The sequence below is a fragment of the Macaca fascicularis genome, chromosome 14, assembly GCF_037993035.2.
Source record: "Macaca fascicularis isolate 582-1 chromosome 14, T2T-MFA8v1.1".
Lineage (NCBI taxonomy): Eukaryota > Metazoa > Chordata > Mammalia > Primates > Cercopithecidae > Macaca > Macaca fascicularis.
Genome location: NC_088388.1, coordinates 105,942,246 through 105,954,331, shown reverse-complemented (window position 1 = coordinate 105,954,331; position 12,086 = coordinate 105,942,246). Strand labels below are relative to the sequence as shown.

At 35.4% G+C, this 12,086-nt stretch overlaps 1 protein-coding gene across 2 annotated transcripts in view; it reads left to right on the top strand.

Moving 5' to 3' along the window:
• The window catches only part of GUCY1A2 (guanylate cyclase 1 soluble subunit alpha 2), a 525,457-nt gene that overhangs the window by 257,445 nt on the left and 255,926 nt on the right, over positions 1 to 12,086 (top strand). For both annotated transcript variants that reach the window (XM_074015141.1, XM_045371095.3), the window contains exon 4: positions 7,647 to 8,365. In XM_074015141.1, the coding sequence (XP_073871242.1) occupies positions 7,865 to 8,365 (501 nt within the window). In that variant the 5' untranslated portion in view covers positions 7,647 to 7,864. The remainder of the gene's footprint in view (positions 1 to 7,646; positions 8,366 to 12,086) is intronic.

The following is a 12,086-nucleotide window of genomic DNA, read 5'->3' as shown; positions in this document are numbered from 1 at the left end:
TGTAGGTTTTTCTCTTAAGCTCATTACAGTTTTCTTACTCTGGAAGCTCTTCATTTACTTATTTTTTTTTTTGTTGTGAAAACATTTCTGGCATATGTTTTCCTTGAGTATGGTTTTGTTGTACCTCAGAATTGCGTATGATGTAGATTCCTTTTTATTGATTTCTAAAAGTTATAATTCCAATTTTGACTTTCCCTGTAATCTAAGAGAATGTATTGCTTAACTTTCAAATATATATGCCACCTTTTTGTTATTTCCATTTATTATTAATTTTTTATTGTTATTAAAATGTGATCTGCAAAATCTTAAAATATTATGGGGTTTTTGTGGTCAAGTATTTGAGCAATTTTTGTATTTTACATACATATAATACATACGTACATGTACATATGTTTTGAGTTTGTTGCTTTTGCTATTAAATTTTATTTTTCTGACTTTGCCTTTTTATTAGTTTTTGTTTATTAACATTTATTTAATTTCTCTGATTTTGCTTTTTATTTTTGATCTTTTGGTTTCTCAAAAGGACACATTGAAGTTTTTCACTAAAATTTTATTTTTATCAAGGTTTTCTTCTGTCTTCATTGTTCTGTTGTATATAATTTTATTTAATTTCTCTATGATTTTGCTGATTTATTCATTAGATACCTTGGTACTGAGAGACATGTATTAATGTTTCCTACTATAATTGTAGTCGTATAGAATTCTTCGTTCATTCTTTTTGTTTTGTTTTGTTTTGTTTTTTTGTTTTTGTGAGACGGAGTCGCGCTCTGTTGCTCAGGCTGGAGTGCAATGGCGCGATCTCAGCTCACTGCAACCTCTGCTCCGGGTTTCAAGCAATTCTTCTGCCTCAGCCTTCTGAGTAGCTGGGATTACAGGTGCCGCCACCGTGCCCGGCTACTTTTTGTATCTTTTAGTAGAGATGGGGTTTCACCATCTTGGCCAGGCTGATCTCGAATTCCTGACTGCGTTATCCACCCGCCTTGGCCTCCCAAAGTGCTGGGATTACAGGCGTGAGCCACTGTGCCCAGCCTCTTCTTTCATTTTTAATTTTGAAAATAAATAATTCTGAAAATATATAATGCTTTATTGAAATATGATTTATGTACCATACAATTTACCCAACAAAAGTGTACAATTCGATGGTTGTTAATATATTGACAAAAGTTTTGCAACCATCACTACAATCAATTTTAGGACATTTTCATCATTCCAGAAAGAAACCCCATACTCATTAGCAATTAATTCCTAATTGTTTTTGCTTTATATATTTAGCTACAATGTTGCTTGGTTTATGTCTCTTAGGTCTTCTTTGTAAATTGTGATTTTGTTTTACTTTGTCTCTTTTTATTCTGTTTATCACTTCTCCCCTTAATTCTACCTTGTTGATACTAATACTGCCCCTCATTTCTGCTTTTTTTCTTGCAGTTTCTTTGAATTCTTTGCCTGTTGATTAATTTTCAATCTTTTATTTTTTAATTACCTTTTATAAGTACAATTCTTGTAGAGGGAGTGAGAGTTTTCTCAATTAATGGGATGATTTATTCATTTACATTTACCTTAATCCATAATGTATATGATTTTCTTGATTTATCATATTTATTTTATATTGTTTTTGTTTCTGGTCTTTTGCTGTCTTCATCATTTTGACATATATATATATATATAATATTTGATCTTGTATTTGGAGAGTTCTACTCTAATTTCCCATTTCACTATTGATTATCTTCCTTTTTCTCTTAGTAAAATTAGACCCATGGGTTTTGTATTATTTTAAAACAATATCAATTATTTTCTTTCTAAGATTATTTTTATATCTTAAAGATTATTATTCCTACCCCCTCAAATCCCATTAAGAAGAAACTTTTAGAATAGATTTACTTTTCTTTTCTCTACCTTCTCCCATTTCCTCACCATCCAACTCCTGTGTTTTGCCACGATTATTTAGTTTCAGAATATGAATAAAATTTACCTTGTGGTAGTTTGGTAGTTTTTCTATGTATCAGTAGTTTGTTTGTTTGTTTATTTGTTTGTTTTGAGATGGAGTTTCGCTCTTGTCGCCCAGGCTGGAGTGCAGTGGTGTGATCTCGGCTCACTGCAACCTCTGCTTCCCGGGTTCAAGCGATTCTCCTGCGTCAGCCTTCCTGAGTAGCTGAGATTACAGGCATGCGCCACCACGCCCGGATAATTTTGTATTTTTAGTAGAGATGGGGTTTTTCCATGTTGGTCGGGCTGGTCTCGAACTCCCGACCTCAGGTGATCTGCCCACCTCGACTTCCCAAAGTGCTGGGATTACAGGTGAGAACCACCGTGCCTGGCCTGTATCAGTAATTTAAAATTAGTGTTCGTATTACAACTGTCCAGGTAATAGGTCATTATCCATAATATCTAATATGTATATAATCTGTGGATATTTGTATGTGTAAACACATCTGGACATGATGTATATGTACACATACATCAGAAAGCGTGTGTCTAGGTGTGTGTTGTAAGGTTAATTGCTCACTAATATGTCTACTTTTCCTTCTTCTCTTAACCAGATTCCTCTACTCCTTCATTCTGAGTGATTTGTTGTTCGATTAATTTTTTTTTTTTTTTCATTTTCTAAGGTGTTTCACTGAGTGATGGAATCTATGAATCTTTCTCAGATACTCTTCTGGGTCATAAACCTTTAGGTTTCAGTTCTCTCAGTATCTCACCTGTATTTTTCTCTCATCATTTAGCTTTCATTGTTGCAGATGAAAAGTAAATATTTTTTTAATTACTTGTTTTTTCTTGCAACTTAAAAAATCTTCTTTATCTTTTTTTTTTTTTTTTCCAGGAATCCAACCAGATATTCTTAGGGGGTGTGTGTGTGTGTGTGTGTGTGTGTGTGTGTGTGTTTCTTATCAATTCTGGTTGCAATTTATGCTTTTTCCATCTGTAGATTTAGGGTTTTCCATGATTCAGAGGAAAGTCTCTCTGTAATTCATTCAGTTATAGTCCTTCCTCCATTGGTTTCTTTTTTCTCATTCTACATTATAGTGTTTTTAGAGGTTGTTCCTCTAAATATGTTTATGGAAAATAGAAGGATCACGGAACAAATACTACAAGGGACTATCTGCTATTTTATAAGAAAGACACGGACATGTGCTTTGTGATTTGAAAGGAAGGAGTAACATTGATAGTTTTGCAGTGTACTTTTGTGATATTGCACTTGTTAGATGTGGTTATTGGGTGAAAAAATTTGTTTCAGAGTACTCATATTGGGGTTGGCTTCATCTTTATTATACATATTTCGCATTATTACAATTTATATCTGATATATGTTTTTAATTTTTAAATTTTAATTTTTTTTAAATTCACAGATTAAAAAAATTATTTTAAATTCAGCAGTACATGTGCAGATTTGTTGTATAGGTAACCTTGTGTCATGGGGGGTTTGGTGTTCAGATTATTTCACCACTCAGATATTAAACCTGGTACCAGTTAGTTATTTTTCATGATCCTCTTTCTCCTCCCAAAGATGGCTCCCCAGTGAATGCTTCCTGACATTTACACTCTTGTACAGTAATTTTCAGTACAGGGTGTCACTCTGTCACTCAGGCTGGAGTACAGTGGTGCAGTCACAGCTCACTGCAGCCTAGACTTCCATGGGCCCAGGTGATTCTCCCATCTCAGCCTCCAGAGTAGCTGGGACTGCAGGCCTGCACCACTATGCCTGGCTGTTTTTTTGTATTTTTAGTAGAGACAGGGTTATGCCATGTTGCCCAGGCTGGGACCACCAACTGCCTTTTTTTTTTTTTTTTTTTTTGAGACAGGGTCTCCCTCCGCTGCCCAGGCTCAACGCAGTGGCATGATCACGGCTCACTGTGACCTCAACATCCTGGGCTCCAGTGATCCCCCCACCTTAGCCTTCCAGGTAGCTGGGACTATGGTCTACAGGCTTGTACCACCGTACCCTGCTAATTGTATTTTTTGTAGATATGGGGTTTCACCATGTTGGCCAGGTTGGGTCTTCAACTTCTGAGCTCAAGCGATCAGCCTGCTTCAGCCTCCCAAAGTGCTAGGTATACAGGCATGAGCCACTGTGCCCTGCCTAACCTGCTCTTTTATTCAAGTCTCCCTTCAAACATTGTCTCCCTGAGGAGAGGCAGATACTCTCTTTCCTCTACCTCCATGTGTACCCTTGTTGTAGCCCAACCATAATGTAATTTAATGTTCTGTAGGGGCCCACGAGAGAAAATCACGTGTCTTTTTGTTTTCATATCCTTAGATGTGGCACAAGTGCAACCTTAAAAGGTTAGTAATATTCACCAAACAAATACTTAGCTGAATGCTTAATTTCTATGAAACAATGCTTATTCTCCAGGGATCAGGCATTATGCCAGTGATAGATATGCAGACATAAATAGGGCAAGATCCTCGTCCTCAAGAAATGCCATCTGAGGTGGGGTGGGAAAGCAGATGAGAGACAACAGGATTAGATTGTGAAGGAACAGATTCTATATCATTTACAGCTAACGGATGCCAGCATTTATGCTATTCACCTTTTTTAAAACAGGTGAATTAACAGTAGTTAAAAATTCTAACTTAACTTACCCATTAATAAGAACAGTTTTGTTATGAATTTTCCCCCTTGAGGAAATGTATTCTTATAGACCCAGATGTCAAGCTGTCATAGAATCTTGTGATGTGAGGAGATGAGCATTGTCTATAGGTTTCAAGTGATTTACTGTAAGTAGGGAGTTTGCGTCAATCGTAGGCGGAACCTTGGGAGTCAGAATTGCATCAGTTGTCTGAATTGAATTACTTTGTCTGTGCTTTCTGAATTTTGAGATTAAGGTTTAAAATTAAAATCTTGGCTGTTGACTTGTAGCATATTTGTAAAAGTTGAAGTAGTCTTTTCTTAGTTTTAATATTTTCAAATCTAATAGTTTTTTCTTCCTTTCTGATCTTGTGCAGTTTAACAGTTCTGGGACTAAAAATCTTTATTCGTTAATTGAATATTACGGGTTTATATAGAACTGCGCAAAGAGTAGTTTGTTGCCTATGGTGAACTTACCTAGTTGTTATTTTCTGGATGATTCTTCGGGATCCTGGCATTAGACACAGAACATAAGCTTACACTGTATTGTCTTTACATTTGTGTGCACCATAACTGTGAGGGCCTTTTCAATGTTATGAGAAATGCAAGTTAGAAAAACTTCTCTTTTTCTCTTCAATGCACGTGGACCCGAAGTCTTTTGAAAATACAATTCTTCAAAGTTTAGAAGCAATCCATGGAATATTTTCAGTGGCATATGGAATATTGTAGTTCAGCATATATGGTCAGTTTACAGGAATTTTTATTTATTCTGTATTTAGTTTTTAATAAGAATGTCATAACTGGAAGATTTCATAGCAACAAAGGACTGTCATTGAATGTGTATATAAATTTAACTTGTATGTTAGAGTTTTCTAGTTAAAACATAGTGATGGTGATGTAAGGATTTGGCATAGAAAGAAGTTTTAGTGAAGGCAGTGAGAATTAGTGTTAAAACAGAGTAATCAGACCAGGAGAGTATGGTTTGATAAGCCAAAAGGGATGAGAGTTTTAGGAGGAAGGGTTGATTAATAGTGTCAAATTAAAGGAAAAAGAGCAAACAAGGTTAAGTAAGATAAGGACAAAACAGTATATATTGGTTTAAGTATTTATGAAAGCAGTTTCAACAGAGCAGTCAGAACAGGAGCCTAATGGCAGTGAATATTATCTATCTTGTTTTCTCTTTTACACTAGAGAACTGGACAGATAGGTACTGGTATTATCAATTCTGGCTGCCATTATTGTTAGTGAATGCAACATATGTTGAAGAGCAGTCTTGTAACCTGGCAATGTGAGATGAGTGGTGATATTTTTATCTTAATAGGTGACTTTCCCAACAAGTCTTGAGCATCCAATTCATGAAACCAAAATCAATATGAAATGCTTATTAATAAAGGGACTCTTTCTCACTTAGGTTTTCTACTTATTTTCCTATCACATTGATTTTAAGAAGTTCTTTGTCAAACTGATTTCTTGGCTACCACAAATTTTAGACTCTACAGTAAGCTCTTAAAGAATATTAGATGTGCTTTGACTATTTTAAAAATAATATTATTCACTCTGTTCATTTGCCTCACTTCTGGCTGGGAGGAACACTCAGGGCATGATAAAGGTAGGAAAGCAACTAAGCTGTAGACAGCCTAGATTGCTCTGTACTCTAATGGGGCGCTAGCAAAGTGACCTTCTTTTCCCAGTCCTGCCTGATTTGCAGGACTTCCAAATGAGATGAAGTAAATGGGGTAAGAAAATATGAATATGTAAACTACATGTATTGATTTCAACCAATGTCAAAGTAGAAGCAATAGAGTGACTTTAGGTAGAAGCTGTCTTTAATATGAAGGCCAAAATCTTTTATATGTGTTATAGTCCTCCTTGGCACATAAATTCCCTCATTTTTCCTCAGATCATCCTCAAGCGGGGATCTTGTGATCACATGTGATTCTGCTTCTTATTACTATGGAATACATTGTGCACACTTATTTATTGTTCATTATAATATCCAGCACTATAAGGTGGAACTCCTTTCGCCAGGGCTTCAGGGAGTGATTATATATGGAGGAAACTTAACAATAACCTTTAATTTTATCTCATCAGATTCCTACTCCATTCTTGGCTGCCCTCACTTTTGTGGGTGAAAGAATGCAAATCATTCCACAGTTCTGCCATTATTATTTTCTTGTTTTGTCTCCTTTTCCCTGGGGTCTAGCTGACCTGTGTGTCTTTCCCTGAGAATGCTAATGTGAGCCTTTTGTTTCCACCAGATAGCTTGATGCCTCTCCCCGCTCATGTACCATAGATTTCCTCTCTGGTTTATATTTTCCACTTAATACATGCATTTCGATAAGAAGTAAGATGATAACATGGATGGTATATGGACATAATATGTAGGCAACTTGGATATTCTATGAAGAATGGGGAAATCATTAAGAAAAAGAAAAATATATTATTTGTGATAACTACTGCAAGGCTATTGAAAGGTGAACAGCTAGATTAGCAACATTTAAAAAGCTGATGCTCTGAGAGTTAGGGGGAAGGAAGGGATAAACAGGACTTTTAGGGCAGTGAAATGCTCTAGGTGATATGATAAGTGTATACATATCATTATACATTTGTTTAAGCCCACAGAATACGCAATATTAAGAGTGAACCCTAATGTAAACCCTGGACTTTGGATGATAATCATGCGTCATGTAGGTTCGCAGATTGTAATAAATGTACCACACTGGTGGGGGATGTGATAATGGGGCAGGCTGTGCGTGTGTGGGGGCAGAGAGATATGGGAAATAACTGTGCCTTCTGCTCAATTTTGCTGTGAATCTAAAACTGGTCTAAAAATATGTAGTCTATTAAAAAACAAACAAAGGTTCATGTTCATTAACATTTTAGAAGCATCCCGAAGATGAACTGAAATTTACTTTTTCTGATTCAAGATGAGTGAATTAACCTATGTGAAAATTTGTGGATCCAAGAGAAATAACCTGTGTTACTTCACTCAGTAGTTACTCTTTTGATGAGCACTTAAAAAGCTGTAAATTCAATTTTTTATATTAGACTTCACTAACATTTGCTTCCCATTTACCTCTAGGTTTGAAGTTTGAGGAAATTCAAGAAAGATTTGGTGAAGAGTTCTTTAATATATGCTTTCATGAGAATGAGAGAGTCCTTCGAGCTGTAGGTGGCACTTTGCAGGACTTTTTTAACGGCTTTGATGCTTTGTTGGAACACATTAGAACTTCTTTTGGAAAACAGGCCACTCTGGAGTCACCCTCTTTCCTATGCAAAGAGCTTCCTGAAGGCACTCTCATGCTCCACTACTTCCACCCTCACCATATTGTGGGGTTTGCAATGCTGGGGATGATTAAGGCTGCGGGAAAGAAGATCTATCGGCTGGACGTGGAAGTGGAACAGGTTGCAAATGAGAAGCTATGCTCTGATGTTTCAAACCCAGGCAATTGTAGCTGTCTTACTTTCCTTATCAAAGAATGTGAAAATACTAATATCACGAAGAACCTTCCACAGGGAACCTCCCAAGTTCCTGCGGACCTCAGAATTAGCATCAACACCTTCTGCAGAGCCTTCCCTTTCCACTTGATGTTTGACCCCAGCATGTCAGTCCTTCAGCTGGGGGAAGGTCTAAGGAAGCAGCTTCGATGTGACACTCACAAAGTGCTCAAGTTTGAGGACTGCTTCGAGATTGTGTCTCCAAAGGTTAATGCCACCTTTGAAAGGGTCCTACTGCGACTGTCTACCCCGTTTGTGATTAGAACCAAGCCTGAGGCTTCTGGCTCTGAAAATAAAGACAAGGTAAGTGGCTATGGACTTGAGATGGGAGATAGGAACCAGAAGAGTGGATAATTATTTCAGTAAATTATATGGTGGCTGTACTTGTAATTATTTAGGCAAGAGAGCTCAAAGTGCCATTTAGAAGATTACTGGTCCCTGGATGTATGTAAAAAGATTTGGCCCCATTCCCAGCCATTTTGCATAGTGTCTACCTCCTCCATTAATTTATTTCAGCATATAAAAAGAAGACCTTTATTAATACTAGCTATAGCAATTACAAAAATGATAGAACTCACTAAAAACCTGATAATATAAACTCATGAATATTTCCACTGACTCTAGTCAAATTATAAGAAATATAGCATTTCAACATTGTGGGGCATGACTGCAATATCTTTAAATATAGATGCTAAAAGTTACCTTCACTTTGAATATGTTCTTTTCTAAATTTCATAATCTAGGAACATCTGGTTTACATCCTATTTTTGTCTTAATATGCAGAATAATGTATTCCCCAGAAGTGGAGGATTGACTATCTCAAGACTTCTTTTCTATTTAAATTTTAGTATTAAAATAGAGATTCATTGCTTTAGAACATGATCACTAGTTGAGAGAATAAAGTGAAGCCTAGGAAATTTTTTGTGGATTTCTTTGAATTCTTTTGGGAAATCTGGATTATAAATTATGAATAATTGATGAAGAGACAACAGAAATAAATCTTAAAATATTTAGGTTTAAATGAACATTTTGTCCCTCAGGTAAAATATTTTTAAAAGTCAACATTAAAATAGATAATAAAATATAAAGAAAAATAAACCATGACTTTTTACATTTAGTAATATACTTTCAGTGATTAAAGGGAAAAAATAACATTAATTTCCAGGCAGAAATTTGTACAGTCATTCAGTTTCCAGTAAAGTGTCTTTTCAACATTTTGTACCAGGGTAAATAAAGTTCTTTTAGGCTATTCAGCCTGTTTCCAAGCATTTGGGAGAAGCTATTGGCTATTAGAAATGACAGGTTGCTCTGGGCTAAAGGAAAGAAGAGTTGTGGAAGTAATTAAAGACTCAGTGAAAATAATTTATACATATTCTGGAGTAATATAAATAAATGAGGAAATAGCCCTTTGAAAGCAGCACTTAACGCGTTCTTGAGGATTTTATATAGGATTCTATATAGGATTCGTTTCATGATTGATGATTTTTGTAATTTTGAAGTTCAATGAAGTTTTTTAAAAAAAATTAGGGAAGGATGACTGGGTGCGGTGGCTCACACCTGTAATCCCAGCACTTTGGGAGGCCGAAGTGGGTGGATCACCTGAGGTCAGGAGTTTGAGACCAGCCTGGCTAACATGATGAAACCCCATCTCTATTAAAAACACACAAAAAAATGAACTGGGTTTGGTGGTGGGTACCTGTAATCCTAGCTACCCAGGAGGCTGAGGCAGGAGAATCGCTTGAACGCCGGAGGCAGAGGCTGCAGTGAACCAAGATTGTGCCACTGCACTCTAGCCTGGGCGACAAGAGTGAGACTCTCTCTCAAAAAAAAAAAAGAAAAAAAAAATTGAGAATGATAGAAAGATGCACATTTATTCAATATGACTGAATCAGGTGGTTTAGGAAATTAACGTTTTTATCATATAAGTTCAGTGATTTGAAAATAAGGATAGACCTGGATTCCTATTTGGCATATTTGGATATTTTAGTCTGAATGAATTAGTATTATTTGATCATATGATGTTTTAAATACAAATTGTCACATATGTATATTATATGTATGCTTAATAATTGCTACCCATTTTGAAGTCCTTTAGAATGGAAGAAACTTGTTAAATGTATATTTTTGTTCACATTTGTAGTTGTTTTAAAAGGAGTTATTCTCTCTCTTTAATTTAGGGACTATCAAAACTCTCATTTCTGTTTTACAGGAGTACAATATTTGGCTAGGAGAATTTGAAGCATTTTTGGCCTTTAGAATTGATGTTGGTATTTTTGTAAATATGTCCGAACTAGAATATATTATTATCAATGTTGTTGCTTTATATATTTTATCGATTTGGGAAAAATTAATTCATTTTAAAATTACTGCTTCAGGCTTTTTCCTCTTATATTTCATTTGGCTTCTATTTCTATTTAATTTGTATACCAGGGTAAGAAATAGACATAATGAAATGATGACTCAAATGTCAAGGCCCCCTGCCAATTCCAATAATAAGGAACTGTGCTCATTGAGGAGATGCAATTATCATTTAAACATGTTAGTGGCAGCTTAAAAATAAAGTAATAGGCAGGATTTTTAGTTAAAATAAGGATAGAAATCTACTCATCCTCATATTTATTTCTGCTTACTCACCTGAGTTTGCCAGAATGGGACATTTGGGAGGTTACAGCTGCCCCGTATTGATACTATAGTCAGTAAAGTTGTCACATACAATCTTACCTAGATGAATAATATTTTAAAATTAGTATGTCATCAAATTTCACATTTGCAGTTTATTAAAACATGGAAAGAAGAAAAATAATATGTAAAAATTGTTTTTGTTGATAAATTTTACTTTGTCTTTATTATTTTCCCCATAATAGCTGTTCTTGTTAATGTGTACCTCTGTGATGTCTAAAGTCTCTAATTTTTTAGTTGGCTTTTATAAGAAAATGCTATTTTAAAATAATTTATATTTATTCCTTAATTAACATTGAGGGCTCTTATAATTTAACTGTTTTGTCTGTGCATTTAATACCAATGAACCACTATGTCTGCCATAAAAAATATCAAGAGCTAATCATGTAGCTGTATGACAGTTAATCATTTGCAGGTTGAACTGCAATGCTTTTGATAAACCATAATCTTTCTCATTTTCTGTTATCAGTCACAGGTTAATTGTATGACTAGAGGTAGAAAACGCTCATGAATGATTTAGTGAGATGGAAATGAATGGAAAGCCATTGTCCTAGCCTCCAAAGTATTTACATCTTTATCTTGCTGTAATGAGCTGTAAAGATGCAAGGGTTGGTCATCAGAAGCAAGCATGTCACTGAGGGGCATCTGACGCAGTTATCAGTGGCAGGCTTCAACAGTCTTGAGGTTAGACTTCCAATGGCTTGACCAAGTTTTGATTCCATACTTGGTTTCCTCTGCATTTTCTCTAAGTCATCATCCATGCCTCACATGTTCTTCTCTCTGCTTGTCTATTTTCTTCCCAGCTCCCCTTATAGTATTCCTGTGTTTTCATCTTCCCCTGAACTCAACTTCCTTTTATCATCATCTTTCCTTATCAGATGTCAAACATTAAGTATGAATGAATTGGTTGTTTTTAAAAAACCCAACAGATTCAGTATAAAGACTGAATTAATCCATGTTAATTTGTGTTGTGTATCTCTTTTACCCCATTTATATCAAATATTGTTCTGATAATTTGGAAATGTATTGCATAGATCTTTTGAATTATAAGACATTGTGGTAAATTTGAGATGAATTTTTGTTTGTAGCTTAATGAGCAGTTTGCAGGTGAATAGTTAGTCCATGTAAACATAACCCACTCATATAGATTACAAAGATTCTTTGTATAGAGTGAATCTTGTTTGAGTGAATAGTGTTGTTAGAAATGAGAGTAATAGCACATAGCTTCCTTCTCTGCCAGGTAAGGTCATGATGTGTGGTGAAAGTATCAACAGACTGGGAGAGAGGTGTCTCTGACAACTATGATCTTAGTAAATCTTTTTAATGTTTGAACCTCAGTTTTATA